The 26,454-nt window shown below is 43.6% G+C and overlaps 1 protein-coding gene across 3 annotated transcripts in view; it reads right to left on the reverse strand.

The window, feature by feature from the left end:
• Positions 1-26,454, reverse strand: part of LRRC59 (leucine rich repeat containing 59) — a 149,765-nt gene that overhangs the window by 43,009 nt on the left and 80,302 nt on the right. Inside the window, exons 1-2 of one of the 3 annotated variants that reach the window (XM_086930820.1) lie at positions 25,877-26,034; positions 10,427-10,535 (exon numbers count right to left, since the gene is read on the reverse strand). In XM_086930820.1, coding sequence (XP_086786946.1) covers positions 10,427-10,531 — 105 coding nt within the window. In that variant the 5' untranslated portion in view covers positions 10,532-10,535; positions 25,877-26,034. Of the gene's footprint in view, positions 1-10,426; positions 10,536-25,804; positions 26,035-26,454 lie in introns of those variants that run through there. The other 2 variants (XM_086930822.1, XM_086930819.1) reach the window with 2 other exon arrangements.

A 26,454-nucleotide genomic window follows, 5' to 3' on the forward strand; every position in this document is an offset into this window, starting at 1 on the left:
GGCCTATGGGGAAAGGTAGCCTTGCAATAGTGAAAAACGATAATGGCTGTAATTCACTATTAGGACATGCCACACACAGCAGGGCTTGTCCTACCGCATACTTACAATGCACCCTGCCCTTGGGCCTACCTTAGGGATGTCTGATATGAAGAAAAGGGAAGGTTTGGGGACTGGCAAGTGGGTGCACGTGACCAGTTAACATGGCAGTACCAGACTGCACACAGGCTCTGCAATGGCAGACCTGAGACACACGTTTACAGGCTGCTGCTATGGGTGGCACAACCAGTGCTGCTAGCCCACTAGCAGCATTTGGTTTACAAGCCCTGGCACACTGAGTGCACTGTACTAGGGTCTGACCAGTAAACCAAATCAGCCAATCATGGAATCACTGTTCCATACATCAATTTACAATAGGGAGCACTTGCACTGTAGCACTTGACACCAGTGGCCACGTACTCAAAGCATCTAACACCAGCAAAAACCCATGAGGCAACAGCAAAAATGGAAGGGAGACCCACACCAAGGTGCCAGGTCTAACAGTGGCTAAGCAGGGGATGATCTGGGTTGGTATCTAGCCAGGGGATGATCTGGGTTGGTGGCTAGGCAGGGGGTGATCTGGGCTGGCTACGCAGTGAATCTTCTGGGGCGGTGGTTCGACTTTGAATGGTCTAGTAGAGGCTAGGTAGTGACTAGTCTGGGGGCGGCAATGCAGAGAATGGTCTGGGGTGGTGGCTTCCCAGTGGATTCTTTGGAATAGTGGCTATTCAGTAGTTGGTTTGGAATGATGGTTAGCCAGTGGAAGGTTTAGGATGGCGGCTAGCCAGTAGCTGGTTTAAAGGTGGTGAGTCGATTAGTGAATCTTTGGAGTGGTGATCAAGTAAGGAATGCTCAGGGGAGAGGTCGGAGGGGGGGGGTAGGGTTTGCCAGGGTGGTTTGTCTAGGGTGGTGGCTGAGCAGTAGATGGTATGAAGGAGTGGCCAAACCACTGGATGGTTTGGGGTAGTGGCTAGGCACTGGGTGGTTTGAGGTGGTGAATAGGCAGTGAATGGTTTGGGATGGTGAGTTGGTAAGAGTATATTTGGGTGTGGTGGCTTGGCCGGTGAACTGTTTTGAATTATGAACAGTGAGCGGATAGCAGAATTGTGTCTAGAAAGTGAACAATGTGAGATGTGTAGCTGCAAGCTTGTATGTATATGGACTGATATGGTGGTTAGGAAGTTAATGTGCCATTATCAGCTTTAGCAGTGGGTGTGTTGGTGGTTGTGGCTGGTCAACCTATGGCTCGGGATAGCAGACAAGCACTGGATGGTCTTGGTGGTGGCTAAGTAGTGAATAGTCCAAGGAGGTGGATCAAGTCAATAAATGATCTGGAGTGGTAGCTAGGCAGAACATGATTTTGGACAGCACCTAGAAGTATGGATGTAGGGATGAAGGCTCAGATGAGAGTTGGTAGCTAGGCAGAAGACGTACTGTTTGTGGACAAACAGTGGATGTGTAGGTGTTGATTAGACAGCGGATGCGATGGTGGTGGCTAGGCAGCAGTATTGACAGGAGAGTCTAAAAAGTGGAGAATTTAAGGGGGTGCAGGCTATGAAATATGCTGGATCAGGAGGTGTAGGACTGGAAGCGGATGGGTTGGGGTAGTGGATGGTTAGGGAAAGGGGGGTGGACAGTAAGATGTTTAGGAAAGTAGCCAGATAGTAGATCATATAGGGCCCGATGTCAGAGCCCTAATGCCGGTCGGAAACGGCCAAATTCGGCCGTTTCCGACCGGTATTACGGTTTTCTTATGTAGTGGGCTACATAAGTACAGATTCGGTAATTTTACCGATTCTGTACATTTACCGATTCGGTAAAATACCGAATCGGTAAATGTACAGAATCGGTAAATAGAGATGTAGGTGGCACTCTGAAGAGTGCCACAGGCCTTCAGGAGTCAGTATTTTACCACCCAATCCAACTGGGTGGTAAAATACCGAATCCAGGTGTGCATGCACATCTGTGCATGCACACCTGTGCCATGTGACACACAGACATGCCCTTAGGGCATGTATGTGTGCCATATGGCACACAAGCCTGTAATTGGGGTGCTAGAGGGTGTCAAAGTGACACCCCCTGCACCCTTGCAAGAATAGGTAATTACCGAATCGGTAAATACCGATTCGGTATTCCACATTGATTCCTATGGGCTTCAAGGCCCATAGGAATCAATGGGGGATACCGATTCAGTATTTACAGAATCGGTAAACACCGAATCTTACAGATTCAGTATTTACCGAATCAGAATTACCTACATTTCCCCCCCTCTAATTTACCACTTCTTAAATACCGAATCGGTATGATTCGGTATTTTAGAAGTGGTAAATTAGATTTACCTACATCGGGCCCTTAGAGAGGAAGCTCACACAGTGGATCTTTCAGGGTAGTGGCTACTCAGTGGCGATGGTGGCGTGACAGGGAAAAGCTTGGGATAGTAGCTAAGCAGTGGGCAATTGGCAGCTATGCGGTTAATAAGTTTGAGTCATGAGGAACAGAATAGGTTAGGAGAATAGTTAGAGGTGGTGTTTATGAAGACGATGGGATGGGGTGGCTTTTAGGTAATGGGTGGTTTTGAATTTTATGGGGCAGACCAGGCTAGACAATGGATAATGTGGGATTTTGCGGGACAGTGTATCGTTCAGCAGGTGACTGGGCCGGGAGAAGCTTGAGGAAGTGGTTAGGCATCGAATTGAGAAACAGATACTGAATGGTTTGGGATTGTGGACACACAATGGATAAAGAGTGGTAGGGCAGATCAGGCAGAGGATGATCAGTGGTGGTGTTCGTGGAGGTCAGTGGTGGAGGCCGGTGGTCGTGGCGGTCAGGGGTGGTGGTCGTGGAGTAGCTGTTTTGGGTTTGTGGCCTTATTGCAGTCATGACCACCTTTATCAAGATTTTTTTTTAAAATTGTGAAATCTTTAGAAGAAAAAAATAATTAGGGCATCTCTAGGACGTTGAGTGTTTGAGTAGCAGAATCACGTAATACTTTGCCTAAGACGTTATCTGAGATGACCAATCAACAAATCAACTTTAGGTCAGACCAGAGAGATGGAACAGTGCAGTCTGACCATACAATTTGTAAACTGCTATTTACAATGGACTATACAAATGGAGTTTTGTATCCTTTTATCACCAACTTATTTCCAATAGAACTTGAATTTTAAAGAAAAAAAGCATGAAAAACCTACCTTTTAGCCCAAATGTAACGTAATTGAAGCTATATGTATGATTGGTGTTATAACGCATCTAGTCTTGCCTTCATTCTCATATTCCCTTGTCTCCTCTTACCTGATCCAATTATATAGATTAGGGCTGTGGGTAGGCAATGGGTGCTTGTGAACAGTGGCGAGGCAAGTGCAAGGTTTGAAGTGGTTGTTTGACAGTGAATGGTTTGGAGTGGTGGTTAACCAGTGAGTAAATTGAAATGAGAGATATGCAGTGGGGGGTTAGCAGTGAGGACTATGCAGTGGGCAGTTTGGGGTGAGGGATAAGCAATGGAAGGTTTGGAGTGGTGGTGGTGGCAGTGGGTGGCAATGAAGGTTTAGGTTGAGGGCTAGACAGTTGGTGGTCTGGATAGTGGCAAAGCTGTGTATGCATAGTAAGGCGACTACTTAGTGCATGGTTGTTGGGATCAAGACCAGCATTTCATGTTTTGGCCTGGTGTTTATGAAAAGGATAGTTTGGAATGGTGGACAGGCAGTGGACGCTTTGTGAGTGGTGGCAATGCAAGTGGATGGTTTGGTGGTAACTTATATTGGATTTTTTGTAGCGGTCACTCAACAGCAGATTGTTTAGGGTGGTGGTTAGGCAGTGGATAGTTTTGAACCAGACCTAAGCAGCAAAAGGTTTGGCGCGAGGGGGGGTACATGGAGCTTTGGGATAGTAGCAAGGCTTGTTAGGTTTTGCCTGGCGAAAAGATGCGCTCCGTGCCTCTTTTTCGCGCAGGCGAAAACCTATTGAGATATGTACGGGAGACAGGAACGGCCTCCGTCTTTCATTGGCTAGCTCCATAAATGGAGGCTAGCCATTGGAAGACGGGCCTGTCCGTCAATGCCGGACTAGATTCGGGGGGGGGGGTTCCCGAGAATTTTTGGCTTTTGGCTACGTCACGCGACGTCAGCTAAAAGCCGGGAACGCCCCCGAATCTGGTCCGGCATTGAGCCGGCACCCGCCTTCCTGTGCCCAGTTCCCACCCCCCTACCGCTGCCTCGGCTCCCGTTCCCGCCCCCCTACCGCTGCCTCGCTCTCCGTGTCTAGTTTTTATATTTGTTATTTTGTGGAACCGAATCATTCACGGTGTTATCGTCGTTTGTACCTGAAGTGCTCTTGGTTGTGAATAAACTACAAAAACAAACGCAGCATAAAGGGCTTTGTTTTCACCGGCGCTGCTATGTGCAGTGTTTGCACCAGTATTATCACCAGGGAAAGGACTGGCCACATCAGGGCAGCTCACTTATTGTCTCAATCCCCGCAACAACCTTTGAAATAACGCAGAATAACCTGTTGCTGACAATGCTTGGCCCCACTCACAACTGCGGCAAAACAAAGGCCTCAATATATCGATTTACACTCAGAGGTTATAGATAAATCAGTCCGTGCTTGATAATCGCGTCAAAGAGGGTTCACATCCCGTTGACGCCGTCGCTGTGTCTGCAGCACCGGCTGGAGATGTGAATCTACCCGTGAGAGTGACGACAGGACAAGGACGTGGAATCTACTCCGTGATTCACGTGTCCACGAGATGAGGGGTGGAAGCCACGCATGTGAAGCGGAGGTTTACGCCTCGGGGAACACCCGTGGGCACCTCGGCTCTGTCTCTGAAGGCTCTGACTGTGCAAAGACCGCTGCCAACCTGGGGAAGAGAAACGAGGCTTCAAGCCCGGACTCCACGGACCCTGTGACGATCAAACACCCCCGCGCGTACGCGGACAGTGGAACAGACCACGCATCATCAGGAGCCCGGCTCGAGGAGCTGTGAAGCGGAACTGGTCAGAGACGCGAAAACAGAGTTAGGCTTCACCTATAGAATATGTAGATTACATACATTCGTGTCAAATGCGAACATATGAAATATAAAATAACAAAAGTATATCTATAGTAAGAATGACACGACGCTCACCAATATTATTACTAGAGTAATAGCATCATTAGCAATACAATTGCATTTTGTTGATGATTTTAATATGGGTAATTTTTATTTCATGTTTATTATTTTTTAATAGTAGCAATACTACAGATTCACAATACCAACACTGGCGGTCTATATATATATATATATATATTTATATACGCGCAGAGATAGATATGTAGATCCACAAGTATCTATAACTTTTGTGTGTGTATATATATATATTTATTACATATTTATTTAATACAAACATAACACACATACGTACATACAATTAGGGCATTGACAAAGTCACCACAAATAACAAATAGCCGTTGTGAGATGGACATTACAGGAGTCGGAGACAGCCCCATAAAGGTGCAGCCAGCACAGCGCAGTTTTGCCTCTGCTCTGAAGCCTCCCGGCGCAAGCTCGAGGTCGCGGAATCCCCGTGTTTTCTTGTTCCCACACCCGTGCGTCTCCGTCCGGGAGCACTCTGCAGACACGGGCCTTGGGCTGCAGTCCCCGGGGAGCAGTCGCTGCTGAACGGTTTGTTATTTCTAAATGTTTCCGAGACAAGGTGGCGTGGATTTTAAACACGGTAATCCCGGGGTCGGTTGGGAATTTTACAATAAGCCAACGCACACAAGATTGCGAGCCTTTTCGGAGGATAATCGAAAATCCCATGTTTTCCCGACAGGAGGGTCTAGTAAATTTCTTGTAAAATGTCATAATTGTGGAACAAGAATTGTTTGTCGACAGTGCGAAACATTTAGCAGTATATATATATATATATATATATATATATAATATATATATATATATATAATTTGCAGGTGCACAGCCACACATGGAATTATAAAAAAAAGCACCTTTATGTTAATAATTAATGCCCATAAGAACCCGCGGACTCCCCGCTCATGAGTTAAACACAAATGCTGGAGGTCTGAAGAAGAGCCCTCAATCTCATCACATCCTGGAGAGGCCGCCTTCGTGTTCGCCATCTCAAAAGGACACCGACCGTCCCTTACGCCCTCACTGTGACTAGGGTAGGTAGCATTGTACAATTTCTCGAAGCGCCTCTTCTCACAAACACGTGTTTTTCTTCATCTTTCCCGCGTAACCTCCGTCTGACATGACATAACATGCTACATGTAAAGCGCACGGTCACTCGCGGATTCTTGGCGCTATATAATTGTAAAGTTACCTAGCTCAGAGACACTCACTTTCTTCACCTCGGGAAGATGAAGGGCTAGTAGTGGGCTCCTGGGGTCTGAGGAAGTGAACATAGGTTAAACACAAGTTCCAGCAGTGGGTACATTCCCCACTGAGGCATTAGACATGTCTGTTTCAGCTGCGGCACAGGGAAAAAAACAACTATTGGCCGCAGATGATGTCACACATACTGAAGGTAAAACAATACCTAAGAATGGATTACAGATGGAGGGAGAGGGGGAGGGGGGGGGGGGGGGGGGGGTCTGGGCACTGGTGCACTTCTCTTCATTTCAAGAATCTATATATCGGGGTCAAAGGTTGAGCTGGACTCTGGCAGGTATGTGTTGCAGTGTTCATACGGGCACCGGAGTAGCAGCTGCACTCAGGTGCAAGGTGTGATCTTTGTCGCCGAGGTGTGGATCTGACCGGAATATCCCAGTTTAGCCGGTAGGGCCGGGGCAGATTGAATGAATGAAATACTTTGCAGCCGGCCCATGTGTTGAGAACGAAAACAAAACCCAATCGAAAGTTTTAATTAGAGGTATACAACACCGTAAAACACGTTTATCGTTTTTCTATTGAAATATACACAAATATCCTGAAGTTTTGGGTGAACATAGCGCCACCAAAAAATCCCGATTTTCTTGCATTTTGCAATCTGGCATCCCTTTTACTCTTGTATATATAGTCACTGCGAGGAAAACACAACGCATGCCTATCCACTCATAGAAAATCGAACTATTACACTCACAATACATATAATGTATATACATCATATATATATATATATATATATATATATATATATATATATATATATATATATAGTTAGCTCTTGAAATATAAAGAAGTATAGATAGAAACACGCACATACAATATTATTAATAACCTAAGCAAATCTACATTTTCATAATCAAACTGTTGATAGTCCTTCAGTGACAGGATTCGGACAGGGTATTTTAATTACAGGTATTTTGTTCAGGCTGTTGACGAAATTTACACTGGAGTTTAATTTAAGTACCCAAACTGAAGCGGTAATAATGTCATTTACATACCGTTTGTTCGTGTAGCACATTTTTGGTAATATCGCTATGTGTTATGGAGAAATTGAGTAAAAATATAGTTCTGTTTGAGACAAAATAGTTATAATAAAAAAAACATCTGAGGAATGAGGGAGAAACGCCTACCTCCGCGATGGGGGCACCCCTGGTGTGGGAGGGGGGGGGGGGGGGGGGGGGGGGGGGGTCAGCCTGCAGGTGACGCACTCCTTGCCCACTCTGTGTGCACAGCACACACGGCCGGGTCACCTCGTGCACGGAGGACAAAGGGTCACCTTTGTCCGCGCAGACGGGTCCGAGCTGCATACAATGCCCCTGGGGTTGAAGTTGAGGGCATCTGGCGAGTGGCCGGTCCCCGAGAGCCCTGTGACCCACAGAACGCACACTCCAGGGCAGTGATTGACAGGCCTAACACAACGGACAGGTGGGTGATTTACAGCCCAGGTGGGGGCGCTGCCCGGGCTCCCGGCAACGCGGCCACGCGGGACTCCCAAGGCCCGGCATCCACGGGGCGCAGGGCAACGGTGCGAGAGCACCCACCCACCGGGCTTTGGGGCACCGGGTGGGGGCACAAGGCAGGGTCAGTTCAATATAAACTTCACACTTTCAAATGCGACGTGAGCGGTTTATGGGGGCTCAAAGAAAGAACAGCAAACAGCCTGATGTCCCCAGCAGGCGATTAAAGACAGGACATTGTAAGGCAAATGGTATTACAGCGCTATGTACATCTAACTTAACATAGCATAACATGACATAGAACATAACATACCGTAACGTACCGTAGCATAACAAACATATCATGCCAATCCATACCATAAGACAACATAACACAAGAAGGTAACAGACCGTAACATATCGTATCGCAACATAACACACTTATCATACCATAACATGACATAGCGTAACATAACATAGGAACATAACATATCATACCATACAGTAACATAATAAACATATCAAGTCAATTCAAAAGATACTTTACTTCGGCCTTAAAAGCACATATGAAACAATTACAAATTCATTACGATTTATCAATATAAAATGTTTGTATACTCATGAGAAAATATAAAAACTTCCAAAAAGTTAAAAAAGATAAAATATTAAATTGCTTGGTAGGCATTAAGTATCTTCATCATAAAATACAAAGTCGAGAAAGATCACACTAATTAAAATGCGGTGTCCTGGAAAGTGCAGAGGGTGGGCAGTTTAAACTTGTACATTCATTAGAACTGCGCAACGAGCACACAGGCACGGCCCGTGCAGGGCGTTATACCGGGACGGTGACGTCAGGCAGGGGAGGGTCAGGGTGGGGGGGTTGTAAAATGCGGGATATGGACCATTAGAGGTAAGTACCGAAAAATTAAAATAAAACGAATTTCGTTGCCCACGCTGCATCACATTTGGCGATGCAGCGTGGGCAACAAAATTCGTTTTAATTATTTTTTTCCTGTACTTACCTGTAATGGTCCATATCCCACATTTTACAACCCTCCACCCTGACCCTCCCCTGCCTGACGTCACCGCCCCGGTATAACGCCCTGCACGGGCCGTGCCTGCGAGCACACCACATTGAGAACACGAACACGTAACGGGAGACAGAATAAACAATTGGCATGCCACTATCATATTTCAGGATTCTATAGGTCCGTAGGCAATGGAAAGTTCCAAGGTTCCTACAAAGCTGTTTTAACCAACGAGACTCCTTTCCTTTGTAAAAAGAACATTTTGACAGCTTGTATCATCTTTGTGTAGTAGTCACTTTGGGATGGCGACTCCTTTATCTTTGCTGGTCAGCCAACATGTTTAATTAAATCTTTGGCTGCCGTTGCACTGCAGCTTCATCAGAGCTGTAGGGCTTAGTATTAGATACACTGCTAAAAATTGGATTAGTATATGCATAATAATGCAGGGATGATGTCTAGATGAGCTTATCACAATGTCACATGTTTTTTGATTTTGTTCACCTCCCTGGGGTATTTATAATATACAGAATGATATTGGTATCACTAAGGATATCTTGAAGGTGCTTTATCATACCCTTAAGTGTGCCCCCGTTGCCTGCTTGTGCCTCCGTGTGCCCCGGTTGCCTGTTTGTGCCTCCGTGTGCCCCTGTTGCCTGCTTGTGCCTCTGTGTGCCCCTGTTGCCTGCTTGTGCTGTGTGGGTGTGTGTGGAGGGCTCTGTGTGGCTGTGTGTGTGGGAAGCTTTGTGTGGCTGTGTGTGTGGAAAGCTTTGTGTGGCTGTGTGTGTGGAAAGCTTTGTGTGGCTGTGTGTGTGTGGGGGGCTCTGTGTGGCTGTGTGTGTGGGGGGCTCTGTGTGGGTGTGTGTGGGGGGGCTCTGTGTGTGTTTGTGTGTGTCATTTGCGAGAGATAAAGCTAGTGGCATTGTAAATGACAATGCCATTTATTTATGTTAAAAAAAACATAAATAAAAATAATGTCAAGAGCAATGCCAATAGCTCTAACTTTAACAAAGGCAAAACCATTGCATTGTAAATGCTTGTTTTCTGTGAATTGGCTAGACAGTGGATGGTCTTGACATCATGCAAAGACAATGGATGGACTTTGTATGCGTTATCCAATGGATGGTTTGGAACAGGGGTTACATAGTGGATGGTTTAAGATGATGATTAAGCAGTGAATGTGTTGGCAATGAAGACAATGAACAGGTGAATTGGAATTGTGAGGTGCTGCATAAGGATATAGGCGAGGGATGTTTTGGGGTTAAAAGCTAGAAGACTGTGCTGCAGGTGTGGGAGATAGGAGATTGGTGGCTTTAGATTGAGTGGGAGGTAGGTTGGGGTATATAGTTCAGGATGAGGACATGAGCTGAGGCAGCAGGTTAAAAAGTCCCGACCCTCACCCAGCTCCCTCAACTTGGGTTGTACATAAAAAACACCTAAGCAACCACTCAAATGCGAATAGTAGACAAAATATTAAGGGGGCCTGCAGTGGGGATGCGGAGGCAGTGAGTCAAAGCAATGTAGGAAGGCAAGCCACTGCTACTAACCAGCTCCTTGACTGGAACTTCATTCAGGTCACTCAGGCTAAGGTCCAGCTCATTGCCATCCAGTTTATCCCTCAGGTTGATGCTTTTTCCTGCTGCTTTTGCCATGCTTCTGTAAAGAAAAGAAACAAAAGTAATCAATGAGTTTGAAAACTAACCATTGAGATAGAAGAGTTACGAGGCACTGGCCAACCAGTAACCATACAGCGATAGTTTTCATGACACTGAATTTTGTGTTAGAAGTAAGAGACACTAAGAGAAGTCTTAACTTCCACATGGGGTTTTGACAGGACATTTACCCATCCACCCACAGTCGGTTGTCCCCCTTGCCGCTGGTTCTCGTCCTAGTTCCAGTTTGTTGTTCTTTGCCTTTAAGTGTTTTTTTCCTAATAAGCTTTACCACCATTAAGGTTCACCCTCCATAGCCTATAGTTAACCGCTAAATAAATGCTACAAGTTGAAATACCACGGCACACCTCAGCCAGTAACAGTAAAAAAAAAAAGATTCTAGCATCTCTCCCTTGTAACCGGAACAAATCGAAATGATTATTCACACCCACATCAGACATAAAATGCAATGATGATTTTTCTATAGTGAAAAGATGTTTAGTGCACCACATGGGCAACAGCATTGCTGCCCTCCTCCACACAGAGAGCAGGTAGAGCCTAGGAAGAACCAGTTCGCATTTCTAATACAAAACATGTACAGCACAGGTACCGTAGTACAAGCAAGCCTTTAAGTGGACCGGGTCTCACTGGTGCTGAGCACCAGCAGTTTTTTAGGTCTCGTGAGCCAACGCGGATTGCCTACAGTGCATGTGTGCGTGCATGTGCAATCTCCGCACTCATGCTGGTTTGCTTGCAGCCGGCCATCAGACTTCAAACACTTCAAAGGAATGTGCTCCCCCGCTGTTTCTGCAGCTGCACCCTACTGGCACAAGGGCCCTTTCCTGCAGTCATTCTAGAAGATCCCAGTGTAAGGTTATTGTTTAAAATCCTCTTTGTCCTGCAGTTTAATATTGATTGGCACAGTGTTCACTAGTTCTCCTTCCTTTCCGGTTTACACCGGCTTGTTCACAAAAGTTCCCCCCAGATACCAGAAGATGCTAACACCTGCCCTTTTCAAACTTCAATATCTATGTGGCAACTCTTGTTGAGCTTCACTCAGCACTCACACAGCTCATGGGTGAATGTTTGCAAAATAATGGTGCTCTATTCTTTGTAAATGTCCCATGACCTCAACACAAGCAGAAATGTTTTGTTAAGTGGCGTTGCGGATTGGCAACAGAGATGGTGGTATCTTGATGGGCTGAACTGGCGTGGTGCCGAGCAGAGTGCATATGCTGCGCTGAGTGAATTTGTGTGACCCAATATTTCTTGGAGATAGGGCTTTATTTTCAAATTGAACAGCTTGGAAATAGCGAGCACAGGTTTGTCTCATTTTCCTTCAGAGCTGTGGTGTGTGAAAATATAGTTCTACCTGAGAAATATTGTGTAAAGGAAGGCCCATAAAAGAATGACTGCTTCCCTTTTAATTTGGAAACTGCTTTTGTTTGTCATAATCTCATGATGATAATTTGTGTTTGTAACAGACTTTCTCCACAAAGAGGGGCAAAATATGCCCAGGCACGCGTCAGAGCCATATCTCCACCACTCTCTCTAGCGTTGTGTGTGCCAGCCCGGGCCGAGACAGCTTCCTGGGCTGGCGACCATCTGATTGAAGCTGCACCCGAGTACTTCAAAGGTCGGTGAAAGACCATTCAGTTGTTAACGAGGCTTCGCAGTGTTGCCACCCCTTTTTTGAGCCCCTGCATCTCCGTTCTGAGGGGAGCGTTAAGCCGCGTTTGATTCTCGGGCCCTGGGGCCAACATTCTCGGGGCTCTCGTCAGGAGCAATTACACCTACTTAATGCATATGGAAATTCCACTTGCAAATTTTGTATAGCGCAAACTTCACCAGAAGGTAGCTTTGGCAACTATTTTATTAAGGCATCACGTGCACTCTGGTGCTTACTTTAAACCGGTGACTAAAGGAACGCAGGGATATTTAAAAGCATTTCAAATGCTGCAGCAGCACGTTTCCTTTGAGATTTGCAGCCAAAAGATTTATGTGCACACAGAACCACTTTAAAGTATGTTTTTGATGGAAATTTAAACATGTATTTCAAATAGAAGCGCGCGCCTCGCACGGCAAGAAAAAATGCATTTAGGATTTCCTGCAGCCAAATACTGAAACATGATAATCGGGTCTTGGTTATTAATACAGTAGCCCTTTCCACCAAAATCGACTACAAATGTCACTCGAGAACCCTTGATGAGCAACAGGACGCTGCAAGTGCCTTCAATCAACCTTCGCTTTCCTTAAAGTTCTTTCCCCTTTATCCTTCCTTTAGTAAGTCCACTTGTGTTTAAATCCGACCTATGCAATGCTTAATTCGTGTAAATTCACTGGAAGGTTGCCTGCCCAGAGGAAGTTGTAAAAGTCACATACTTCACTATTCGTCGCTTCCCTCTGCCCCCTGCGTCACTCCGCCCTCCCAAGATGAAAAGAAGCTGACATTTATTTAGAGCTTGTAAATTCAGAACCAATAGGCCTTCGGCCTGAATGTGAAGGGGGCTTCATAAGATCTGCTTGTAGGCCTTCGTCTGGAGTGTGCTGCGTTTTAACACCTCAATACAGTTCAGGGAGCCTCTTCTACTGCAAGCTGTCCCGGTGGCTCAGATCAAACCGGGATAGCTAGATCAGAGGGATTTTAAAACAAAACAACAACAAAAACTCCCCAATCCACTTAGAAGGGCTCTCAAAGGCTCAATGGCCAGGTCTGGTGAGATGCCACCCTAATTACAGCAGATAAAGTGCAAGGGCAGCAGATTCTGTCTTTAGTAGTCAGATGATTGCATACCTTGTTTTATTTTTTTACATGTAATAAATGTGCACGTGAATGCAAGCAGCAGCTTTCTCTGAATATTCTAATTAACAGCACTCTTGTGCCTCTGAGAGGTGGATGTGCATATACATGATACACAGCGGGGCCTATATACAAAGGCATTTTGGAGCACATGCAATAGGACTCCAGAAATTCTCTTGAACATACTATCACATGCTTCCGTTAATTGGCTTCTATCACCTGAAATGGGAACCTTCAGGGAATAGTCGTATAAAATATCCTAGAATAGAAAGGACTGTGTCCAATAGGAGCTGAGACTAATAGGAAGTTGCATGTTCTGGGGCAGATGAGAGTGCATACCAGAGTACTCCTTACTGTACTTATAAATATTTTTGCGCTCAGTGTATTTGAAATAGTAAAAATATTATTCTGGCGAGTAACTACATCATCTGTTACCGTTTCCTATATATCAAGCCCTTGATATAAGCCTCTACCAAGCATGATCGAGAACAGGTTTCGCCTGAAGCCCGTTCACTAGTCTCTGCTTAACATACAAGCAGTAAAAGCCCGGCAAACCTAAGGATCTCTTTTTCGCAGAGGCGCAGAACTTTATGTAATATGGTCTGACGTTTATGAAATACCGCAGGTGGGCGCAATCTTCCAATGGAAGATTAAAGTGAAATAAAGAAAGCGTTTAAAGAACATGCTTAGCATCCAGTAGCTAGAATTGAAAGAACATGGGGCTTTTGCGCATTGTTTAATGGAGCACAACGTTGTACGTAATTAAAGTTTTGGTTACACAGAGATATAAAAATGCTTTAATGAATACGTCGGTAATTTGTGAGCTGCAATGAATGCTTCCATAAAATGGGAATGTGTCCTGCAGAAAAGGAGGAAAAGAGAAACACACAACAACACGCACAACCACACACACCACACAAAACCACACACACACACAAACCACAACCACACACACAACCATACACACAACCACAACCACACCCAAACACACACATACAACCACACACAAAATACACAACCACACCCACACAACCACATCCACACAACCAACACACAACCACAAAACCACACACACAACCACAAAACCACACACACAACCACAAAACCACACACAGCCACACACACACACAGCCACACACACACAGCCACACACACACAGCCACACACACACACAGCCACACACAGCCACAGCCACAGCCACACACACAGCCACACACACAGCCACAGCCACACACACAGCCACAGCCACACACACAGCCACACACACACAGCTACACACACACAGCCACACACACACAGCCACACACACACAGCCACACACACACAGCCACACACACACAGCCACACACACACAGCAACACACACAGCCACTCCGTCAGGGCATACTTTCCCCAGGCACAGACACCATCAGTCGTCAGTGCACACACTCACTGGGAACAAACACCACCATCTATCAGTGCACGCTTTCACCAGGCACAAACACCACCAGCCGTCGGTGCACGCTTTCACCAAGCACACACCGCCAGCCTTCAGTGCACCCTTCCACCAGGCATACACACCACCAGCCAGCAGTGCACACTTCCACCAGGCACACACACCACCAGCCATCAGCACAATTTCTACAGGCACACACACCACCAGCCATCAGTGCTCACATCAATTGTTAACGCATCCACAATTAAATGTTGTAGCAATCGCAGTATGGCACACTTTACTTTTAAACATATTCATCTAACGCGCAGCATGACACCATTGCTACAAAAATAAATACACTTTTTTGGCCTACAATTTATAGACTTTTGTTGCAATTGGTGTTGCAATATTTAGCAATGACAATAGCTCAAACTTAAAAAATGCGAGACATATTGCATTGTAAATGCTTGTTTAAAGGGGTCCTCGAAACAGGTCTCTATCAGGCTCTGTTTTGTGCCCAATCACAGGCGGTCCGTTTTTTTCTGGACTGCCGTGACAGCAGGCACATCGATTTGCGCTGCTCACACTGCTCACTTCTCACTAGTGGAGAAGTTACGGCATGACGTCATGCCAGGGGGGCGTTGTAGGAGAAGGGAAATCTTTAAAGAGAGTAATTTTATCTCTAGATTGATTTCCCTTCTCAAAACTCAGGACCAGTTACATAGCCGTGGTGTCACCAGGGCTTAAAGTGGAAGCTTTTTCAATAATATTTACAAGCCAAAGTTGCTGCTTATTTATCTTATGCAACTAACAACCATTGACAAAGCCAATAGTCCTGACTTGTTGTAGGTATGATGTTACTTGTTTTTATCATATATCTGGATGCAATGACAAACTGTAAAATACAAGTCGGGTAGCACACTATGCTAACTAAGCACAGATTCTTAACTAAGGTGTAAGCCACGCCCTTAATTACATTGGCCACGCCCCTTTGAGAGACCCCCAGTTTTTTCATCCCACTTAAACCCCGGAGTACAAGCTTTCCTGAAATAAAGAAAGGATAGTACGAACGCAGCAATACAGAAACAGATCTTACATGCTAAAAAGCCTCTGAGCAAAAATCTGATTTGTATTTATTGTTTCATCCGAGAATGCAGGGGGTCACCATTCATGTTAGGAATAAAAGATTGCAATACTAGGTGCAGAGGGCATTGTTTATCAAGCTACCGAAACAGACATCATGCTGGAAATAGAGTGGACTGTTTTGTAAAATTGGAAAATATAAAATGTTTCATAATTATTTCCCCCTCTAGAGCCAGCCTTAACTTGATCAACTAACTGAGACATGGACCGTCTTCACCTTTGGCACAAATATGCTCCGTGGTACGGAATACTTTGCGACTGTGATCGAGAAAAGATAGTTATTACCTGGGGCAACAGAATTACATACTGAGGGTGCCATGATGTCAGAATAATCATACAGCACAGACTTGCTCATGCGCCAACATAGGCCGTGTTTAAAAAAAAAAAACACTGGCCGCTGCTGCTGGGTATGCCCTATAGCACTGCTAAGGAGCGTGTAAACTAGTCACCATTTGGCAAATGGCCAATGCATCCATGGAGAGAGGTTAGCACTCTGTTTCTTTAATAAAATAGGGCTCTGCAGTTACAGTATCACGAGCAGGAGGAAATTGGCATGACTCACAACACAGGCCTTGAAAAATCATACAAATGTTCATAGGCTTGCAGGTCTAGTGACTTGAATAAACCACTGGACCTAACTGTAATGCACTTGACCAATAAACAGTCCAAATTGTGTGATCCTAGGCAAATATTTTATTTCACAGAATCGCCTTTTATTCATTAAAATATATAAGGGTACCTTCAAATATGTGAGTTCAGCATGTCTGATGTACAAAAACTCTTATGTTTAATTTAATAGACTAAACTTTTGCACCATGTATAACAAAAATCTAGCCACATTAAAAGATACACAAGACCCCTCACTTGCCTCTTGGTTCATCAATAGCATTGTTATCAGGGTATGGGCAGGAATATTTTTGAGTTCATATTTTAGAACTCTCACTTTTAATAGATATATTACTAAATCATGATGCAGTGTAATTTAAAGACAGCACATTTCCATTGAAATAGCCGCAAACTTTCATGGTGACATGCAGTTTTACTGATAATCATAGCGCATACAGAAGATCATGGGGAAACTGGGTATCAGCAAATATTTATTATTTGCACATCACTAAGTAAAGTGTTCTGATTTGTTCTGATCCAATTAAAATATTCTGATCCAATTAAAATATTTGTTTCTATAACCCATCGTTAAAAAAAATACTTTCCTCACTACTAAATATATTTCGAAATATTTGTACAGTTCATTAACAAGGTATTTCATTTGTTTGTTTTTGTTTAGAAAGAAACTACATCCTACGGTCTTTCATTACACTCAGCATGACTGCCAGACAGTTCCCTACTTTTCTTTCTCTGGCTGCAAAGTTAGAGGATTTTGCAATGGTGATCTCTAGGATAAAATAAGGAACAATATGTAAGAAGACATAAGCTGACATCTGACCTCTGTCTTTGACCACACAGCAAATGTAACATCATTTAAAGACAACTTTATTGTTCTTCACTCCCTTAACACCTGTTCTTTGTCAGCTGAAGTTTCTCCCCAGACTGGGTCAGTAGTCCCTAAAAATAACTTGCCCCGCATGTGGCGATTTCTTGAGGCCTGGGACAGGCAAAGCCTGTGCTCTGCTTGGTGCTAAAAAGGGTAGACACTTTTATGCCAAACAGGCAGCAATCTCAAACAGATAGAACCCAGAGGGATGCGTATGCGTGTCCCTGGGGACCTCAGCCTCTTGCAGTGCTTCTAACGGCAGGGGCGTAGGTCCAGGGGAGGGGTGAGGGGGGGCGTGTGGAAGCCCCCTAACAAATGTATTTTGTGATAAATAATTGGGTACATGTACTTTCAGTCAGATACGGGGAGGTGTCTGTCTGATTTCACCAGGAATTTCTATACATACAGACACAAACATGTACACTCTCTCCCTCTCTCTGCTTAAAAACTGTTCAAAATGTTGGTTATTTCACAAAATAATGTATTTTCTCGGACTCTGTATTCCTACCAATTCGCATTCCTGTCATATAATGTATTTTAACATCATGTGCCGGCGTGATTGTTGGAAAATCCGAGGTTCACACCCCCTCAATCTTACTGACAAAGCTATGTCTAACTAAATGTCTGGTGAACGTGGGAGCTGGCAGAGAGGCAGATACAGCACTTTAAGTGTCTTTCACAAACCAGCTCCCAAATCCAGTTTGGGATTGAAAACAAAAAAAAAAGTGCCTTGTGGTTAAGTGTGTATTCACACCACAAGAAGGATGCAGTCAGCTTCACTCATATGCTTAAATGGAGGTGGCCCTTCGTCAGTTCATCTAAACAGGCTGTAAACCTCGAATAAGTCTATTTTATCTCCTGGTTACCAATAAGTTTTGTGCAGAATCTCAGGATCAGCCATTGAGTAGTTTTCAATGGTTCATATGGGATGCAAGGCTATGTTTTAAAACCCATTTAGGTGAAGGTGTTTTACTAGTTTCTTAATAAGCCTTTCCTATGCTTGCCTCTTCAACTGCAATTCGGTTAATCGTTTGAGAGAGATCGTTAAATACTGCTGAAGCAAAGTCCATGACGATTTAGTACTTTTGTAAATATTCTGTCTTTTTCTATTTCTACATTTTATGAAGTAGTCAGAGATACAATTCCACAACGAGCCACAGGGAAGGGCCTTATTCAAAATGATTCAAGCGCTTTAAATCAATTTCTCAATTTCACAGCGATTGATCCTTTGATGCAATAACTACAATAACAGGATCCAGGATACATTCTATTATTCTCAGGGCAGTTGACTGAAAGAATTTTTTGTTTGTTTACAAATCCTAAAAATAGGCCTGAGCAGCGATAACAGAGGCTATAAAGGATAACGTCCCAGACCTCTATGAGATGATCACAAGAAGACACAAAAGCAAGGAGACAAACCTGCGACAAAATACTACTGGCAATAAACCACCAGCTATCTACTGCAGGGTTACTGCTGCAATAGATGGCAACATGCAGATCTATCAGTCCATCCTATTGTGTTGGCACCACGGAAGACACACCTTTAGTGCGATAGTCACAATATTTTAAAATGTATAATTTCAGTAACCTATGTTTTAATTCTCTCACATTTATCAATTCAATTGTTTCAAGACATAAATAAATTCACTGCATCAATTTCAGAAGCTCAAAATAATTGTATTTTAAGAAGATTACTTTATACAGTGAAATCTGTTTAATCACTCTGCATCTCTTAGTAAACACTTCTTCAGGAGTAAATCAATTCCACATTTCGTACAAATAAATTGATTTACATTTACATGTGTTTACATCCTCGTTGCAACTTCAGAAACAATACACATTAAGAAACAGCTTCACTACACACTGTAATTTTGCTTCAGACCTCTAACGCTATGTACCCTTGTTCTGACCAACTAACAGTATATTGATCAATTTGCTGACATTCGTATCCGCTTATCAGTCGTTGTTGGGGTCTCACAATAATGGTATTTCAGCTTTGTTCTGTATACATCAGTCAAAATCACATCCTACCTGAATTCACTCAGTAGCCTTTTCAGTTTATTTTTAAGTTCTTTCTTAAAGTAAGTAAAGCACTTAGCTGAAACTAATGAAATCTTGAAATTCATTCCCACCTTTTAGTTACAGCTATCAGGATTTCTAGGCAGTAGTTACTATCTTGTGCTAAATATTGCCTCCAATTTACAGCTCTGGTTAGTTCTGGTACATTCTCCTGTATCTCAAATGTTAATTGCTTTAAATCATGGCTATATTTAAATGTGCCTATCTTTGCCAGATAGGATATAGGAACAGTGTGTTCCAATTTTAATTGGTCAAGAGGAACCTCTGTTTTTCCACACAATCATATTTTCCTATCTTATGCTATGTATGCAAAGGCACAATCACTAAAGATCTGCATAATGACACAAGCAACCACTCAGTTCTGCTTTCAATCCTAATAAATAAAACATCTGAGCTATTATGTGGCTCAGGCAAATTTGCCTAACAAGTACAAAGCATCTAATTGAGGACTTAAGTACCATTTTCAGCATTCTATTACAAAAATTATGGACTAGTATTATGTGATGTCATTGATTTGTTGGCATCAGCTAAAACGGAGCAAACACGGGGGGCACAGAACCAAGTGCCTATATACACTGAAGCAGGTAAAAGAGTACCAGAGGTTCAAATAACGAATACAAATCATAATCCTACTCTGAGAAATATCTTTTGCTAGGAGACTTCACCATCCTATGCAAAAAAAACTTCAGCAACTACCAAAATAGGAACATATGATTTAACTAGAAAGGAAAAAGCCTTTTTAAAATGAAATCTGCATTTGTCAAAACCTGCTCCTTTGCCACTGGACAAGCAAGGCATATTGAGCTACAACACTGGGGATTGGGATCTTTTACCAAGGATGTCCAGAGGCCTGACCTACTATGGCTTCCATCTTTATATATTTTTACCAGGGATATCCAAAATGGATCGTACTGATCTCTGCAGCCTCACAATCACAAACAATATTGAGTCCTGCTACCAGACAACAAACACACACATACATCTTTAATGTAAATGTAAATGTAAATGTAGTAGTACTTGTATAGCGCACGAATCACCCATGAGGCATCTTGGCGCTTCTACGCATATCGCTGTGGAACCCTTCCTGGCTTTTCCCAGTGAAGTGCCCACTCCTGGGCACCCCAAGGTGAAGCCAGGCATTCTAGCGTTTTTGGGGCTGTTGTGGAGATTAAGCAAGCTATTGCCCAGAGTTGCAGAGTGGGAACCATGAATTAGAATAGGCACCGAGGCGAGAGAATTATCAGGTCCGAGGAAATTGAGCCCAAGACCCGCCGAGGTGGGAATAGACCTCTGCATCAGGGTCTGCCGCTATAACCATTGGGCCACACTTCTCCACTTAGGGATGTCAGTGCAGGTTCTGGAAACTGCGTTCAACTGAATACTTTACAGGTGTGGACCCTGCAGGCACTACACATATCTCTGACTGGAAAGAAAGGTCTGGTCAGGACTATCATTCAGAGAAACGTAATGGAGGCACCCAAACAATGTATACGCCCTTAACATGGACAGAATTCTGATGTCAACTAGACAGCTTGCCAAGTACTCCCTTCCAGACCACAGAGCTAGGCGCTTGGTCTCAGAGTCATGGCGAATACCCTAGGTCTCAGACCGCATGCATGATTGTCATGTGTGCTATGCCAAAAAAATATCAAGAACAGCAGATAACTAAATACACTATTAAGGCAAGTGTCCTCAACTTGTACCGTTAACTAAGATCTAAAATTGGCAGAACCCACAGGCAACTACGACGTTTTCCCCAAAATATAGAGCTGCTACAATCATTACATAGGGACAAAAAAGGCCTTTAAAAGAGAAGTGTGGGCCTTATGGAGAAACAGACAAGAAACCTTATGGACTAAGCTCCTATATGCATCAAAGCAAAAAAACTCGAGTAAGTTTTGGAAACAAGTTTACAAACTCGACAAAGGCACAAGGGAAGCAAACAACGCTAAGATCAGCAAGGATACCTGGATAGAGTACCTGAAGTCACACCTTGCAGGATGCTCGACAGGCCTAGCCTTCCTAGAGCCACCCTTGGAACACTCCCAGGTGGCGAGCACTGTCTCTGATCCACTGAAGTACTCGGTCTCAGCGATAACCAAGATCATTGAGAACTTATGACCTCACTGTGCTCCCGGACCAAATGGAATCCCTCAAGCTCTCTTCAAACAAAATACTTCTGTATGGGCACGCATCCTGGCAAAGATGTTCAAGACCATCCAGGCAGTTGGAGAGGCTCAATTATCCACCCACTCTTCAAAGGAGGATCGGCCTAGTCTCCATGTATCTACTATCTAGTAGCATGGTTGGACGAAAACCTCAAATATTTCTCATCACTGCTGCTTCAAGATCTTGCGGCATGGGTGGAAGTAACAGGCAGGCAGCCCCGAATCCAGAAGGGATGCTCTCAAATCTGATGTCTTAGGTCTAATTTTGAAAAGAGCTAATGACACCCACACATCACTGTATTTGTGCTTCATCGACTTCAAAGCAACATTTGATCGCATCCAGTGAGAAAAGCTGTGGAAAAAGATCAAGCTTTGGGGGATCCCGCACAACCTCTTGAGGGCAATTAGGCTGCTCTATGCAAACACTTGGGTTAAGAACAAGGTTGAAAATGGAACCCATCTGTCGAGGGAGGTGAGAACATCGATCAGCCTAAAACAGGGATGTCTCCACATCCCCCTTTGATTCATGAGCAAAAGGCTGACAAATCTTAACAGGCCGCAGCAAATCTACTTGCTTACTTCCTATGGCGTGTCGGATATTTGGGCAATATATATTTAAGGCTAACTCGTCCCTTTTGGCAAACTGACAGACAAAAGGTGTTCTGTTAACTCACAAAATGAAGGAGCATAAAAGATGCCTTTAAATCATGTGTTTATCTTGTCACATTTATTCTGTGTTTAGAGACAGAGGTCAAAAGTCAATTTACATCTACAATTACTTTTCTTTCTCTGTCTGCAAACTTCAAATATTTTTTAAAGTGAACTGCCTGACAAACACGCTGTACATAAAGTGTGAAATGAAAGGCTGTAGGATGTCATGTTTTATTTTAACAGACATTTAAATAGTTAAAAGTGAACTGTGCACACATTTCAGAATAAATGTCAGTAGTTATGAAAGCCCTTATTTTATAATTCTGTGTGATGAATGAAATATCTAAACAGGCTGAAAGGAAATCAGAACTCTTTACTTGGTGATGATCAAATGATAAATATGTTTTCTGAAACCCAATTTTCACAGATTGTTTCAACTCTACTTACTTGTATAAGTAAAACTGCATGTTAGTGGGAAAGTTGTTGGGAAATTCAATGGACAAGTGTGCTTTCTGTAAATTATAGTGCATTACTACCTCATGCTTTAGGAATATATTTATTATAAGTGAGTTTTTAAAGATGAAGTGAGAAACATTCCTGCCCCTATCCTCATGGAAATGCTATAACTAAGGGCACGATTATGATGTTGGGCGCTGTCTGTGGCGGTCTGAACGACATATCAGGCTGCGGTCCGACTGTTGCATAATGATGCGGTCGGTCGCAGCGGGCGGAGGGTCTGACCAATGCCTCCGACAGGCTGCTGGAGCCTGTCAGAGCGTCAGTCCGACAGAGATCCCTACAATGGGGCGGGGCCTGCTGAGGCACCACCATAGGGATTACGATGTCCCTTTCCAATTGCCTTTTCATGGTGGTCCGACTGCCATGAAAAAGCAGCCAGCAAGGGACTTTTGAGGCCTCCGTACCTTGTAAGCCTTTGCTATGGGTCCAGGGGTGCACATGTGGTGCCTCCCCAAACATCCATACTCCGTGTGCCTTGCACTGCATGGTGCCTGGCACACTGTGCATGGATGTTTGCAAAATGCCATTTTCCATTTCGGATTGTGCTGCAGCCCTTTTACAGGACACAGCGCAAGCCGCAATAGTAAAAGGCATTTTTCCAACTGCCTACATAGCGGTCACACTGTAATTAGGCGGGTGTAACTGCAGACTTGGGAGGTTCCATTTCTGCGGCGATGGAGTTGGATGCCCGCCATCATAATCAGGCCCTCAGAGGCAGGTCAGGGGTCATGTGTACCCTATATGTGGGCTAGATTCTTATTATGCATGGAGCAAACGTTTAGTCTATTAAATCAAAACAAATAGGTTTCTTTGTACGACCACAATTCAGAACTCACATATTAGAATGTGCCCAATATGTGATAATGAAGAAAAATGTGGTTTTGCAAAATAAAATATTTGCCTAGGATGACATAATGAGACCAGTTTATGCGTCAAGTAGATTACAGTTAGGTTGAGTAGATTATTTAAATTACTGGACCTGCAGGCCTAGCAACATTTTTATATAATTCGAGGCCAGCTTAATCTAGTACATATTATGTATTTGTGCCAAATTGACAGGACTCAAAATGTATGCCTCCGATATACGTGCTGGCATTACTATCCATGAAGAATGATGAAAAACTAACACAGATGTTCCATTATTTATAACTATCAGAAATCCCAAAAGAGCCAACTTTTGATTTGCTGCATAGTGGAATTAAAAAATTGGGGTTAAAATAAGCTACAAATACACAGAATACTGCATTAACATCATGTTTCTTAGTGGAAGCACTCTACCGGCAAACTTAAGAAAGATCACCAGACAAACCATGGTAACACTAAGAGCGGTCAAATCAACCTAAAAAAAAGTATGGGAACTATGACAATGAGTCCAATGGGGGAGGGATCAGTGAATGCGGTGTGGGATCCAATATATTGCTAAAAAGAACAAAATATTCTGTAACTATTTGATGGTCTTTCACCTTCAAGTAACTACATATAAAATAACACACACCTTAATTGAAAAATAAAAGCATGTTAAACTAATCCGTGAGAGATGTAATATATTACGCTGTAAAGTTCCTATTGGTTGCAATCACTGCAGATATCTGTGTGTGTACCCAGAGAGGCACAGAATTGAATGCTAGTAGGTGCAGTGAGGAATAGTGACTTTTGTGTATTTGGTGTAATGAGGTCTCAGCCTGTGACAGAAACACTGGGAATATGTATGTCATTATTTTAAACTTGCAATACACACAATATAAGATAGGCTGTCACACTGAGCACAAAAAGATCTAGGTTTAAGATAAAAAAAAGTGCATACAAACTATAGATCTGACTAATATGCAGATTCCACCTAGTGTAATTGTTTTATAGCTGTCAGTTACAAGCAAGCTCTCCACAGCTCATCAGGTCACCTTATAATACCTCTCAAAAAGAAAAATCCTCAAGTGCCTCTATCAATTAAAGAGAATACCGGCTTCCAAACAGCCTTTACATTTACACATTAACTAAGTGCACACATTTACGTTTCTTTCAAGCAGCAGACACCTTGGCGAGATGGCTTGTTTCTTGTTCAGTTGTCTGTCTCTCCCTCTGCACCAAAGACAAGAGACTCTCTCTAACTCTCCCTTCAGCTGAAGCATTTCAAAAGACTGAATTAACCGTCCAGGGACGGTTGGCTTTTAACATAAATTAGGGGAACTGTTTATGTTAAACTTAAGAAAGTATGGGTACGTTGTGCTCCTCAGATCCCGCCCACTTCGTCCTCTGGATACGAACGAGGCTGCAATGACAAAGTTTGGTCAGCATAGGTAGACCTAATGGGCTTAAACGAGCCTATACATTGATAGCATGTATTTATGTGGTATTGAAAGGGCACGCGCATAGCCAAAAGGCAGCTTGCCTCTGTACTGGATCAAAGGCACAGGGAAGAAAGCTTGAGGCCAAGAGTAAATCTGGTGTGCAGAATGGGTCTTTCTAAAGTTTGGAGGGCCTGCACATCTCGTTGTGCGTAGGTAATGATTTAAATTATTCTGTGACGTTGAAGGGTTGCAGCAGGTTTCTAATCTAGAAGTTCTTAAAGCCCTATGCATCCATCACCTTAGTTACTTCTGAGCAATGTACATTATCGGGTTAGAAAAAACAATCTGGAGTTTGGTGGGTAGTATTGCAGTGTGTATATATATATATATATATATATATATATATATATATATATATATATATATATAGTGCATAGTAATACACAAGCACAGATTTTCGATTAGCCTATATGAAAATAATCTTGCACAAGCCCTGCTCACTATTTCTTGCTTTTAGATCCAGAAAATAACTATGTCTCGCGGTTTATTAATAGGATTCACCAAGAAGGACCCCACCATGTTACACAGTGCCTTCCTCTTTTCAGGGTGTAGCTACTAAACCACTTCACAGGGTGGGTCACTGTGTCTCCTTATGTGTGAACATATGTAGACTCCCTTTCAAAGACTGACACCCTATCTTCTTCTCAGTGCGTACACCCCCACCGTCGTTTCGGGTGAGCCCCACTCTTGGGGATGCCTCTCCACTTCTGTTCCACCCAGCTCTCTCCTCCTCACCTCTCTTGTCTGCGCTCGCGGCCGGTTCCTGATCCACGTCACGCTTTCCTTCTCCAGCGTCAGCGATACAGTGCGATAGAGGGGCAAAGGAGCATCGAGAGGAGCGCTGGACTAGAGTGACACCACGAATGTTGGGAAACTAGAGCGGCACCTGCAGGCTGTGAGCAAAAATGAAACAAAGGGAGGATACAGCGGCATCAGTAAAGCCAGGCTGCCATCTAGGGGTTCGTATGGAAAAATATCTAAATATCTAATTGACAGCTGAAACTAAGTCCCGCGCCTTTCAAAATAATAAGCAAGGCAACTGTTGTGTAGGAACAGAAAGAGAAACGTTTAGGCAAAAAAACAAAAAAACCCAGACAATGTTTTTACTTACATTGTTGAAGAGGATTTTTAAAATCTAAACTAAAGCAAATTTCCTACCACTCGATCGTTTATACCAGTCTTTTATGGTCTTCAGCTGTTGCACTTTTCTCGTGGCCTTAAGACTGGCTGTCAGCAGGAGTCTGGTCAGAGACCTGTTTTCCTGTGAGTGGTACTGAGACCTGTGAAAACTTTAGCAACATTTCCAGCAATCC

The sequence above is a fragment of the Lissotriton vulgaris genome, chromosome 7 (assembly GCF_964263255.1).
Source record: "Lissotriton vulgaris chromosome 7, aLisVul1.2, whole genome shotgun sequence".
Lineage (NCBI taxonomy): Eukaryota > Metazoa > Chordata > Amphibia > Caudata > Salamandridae > Lissotriton > Lissotriton vulgaris.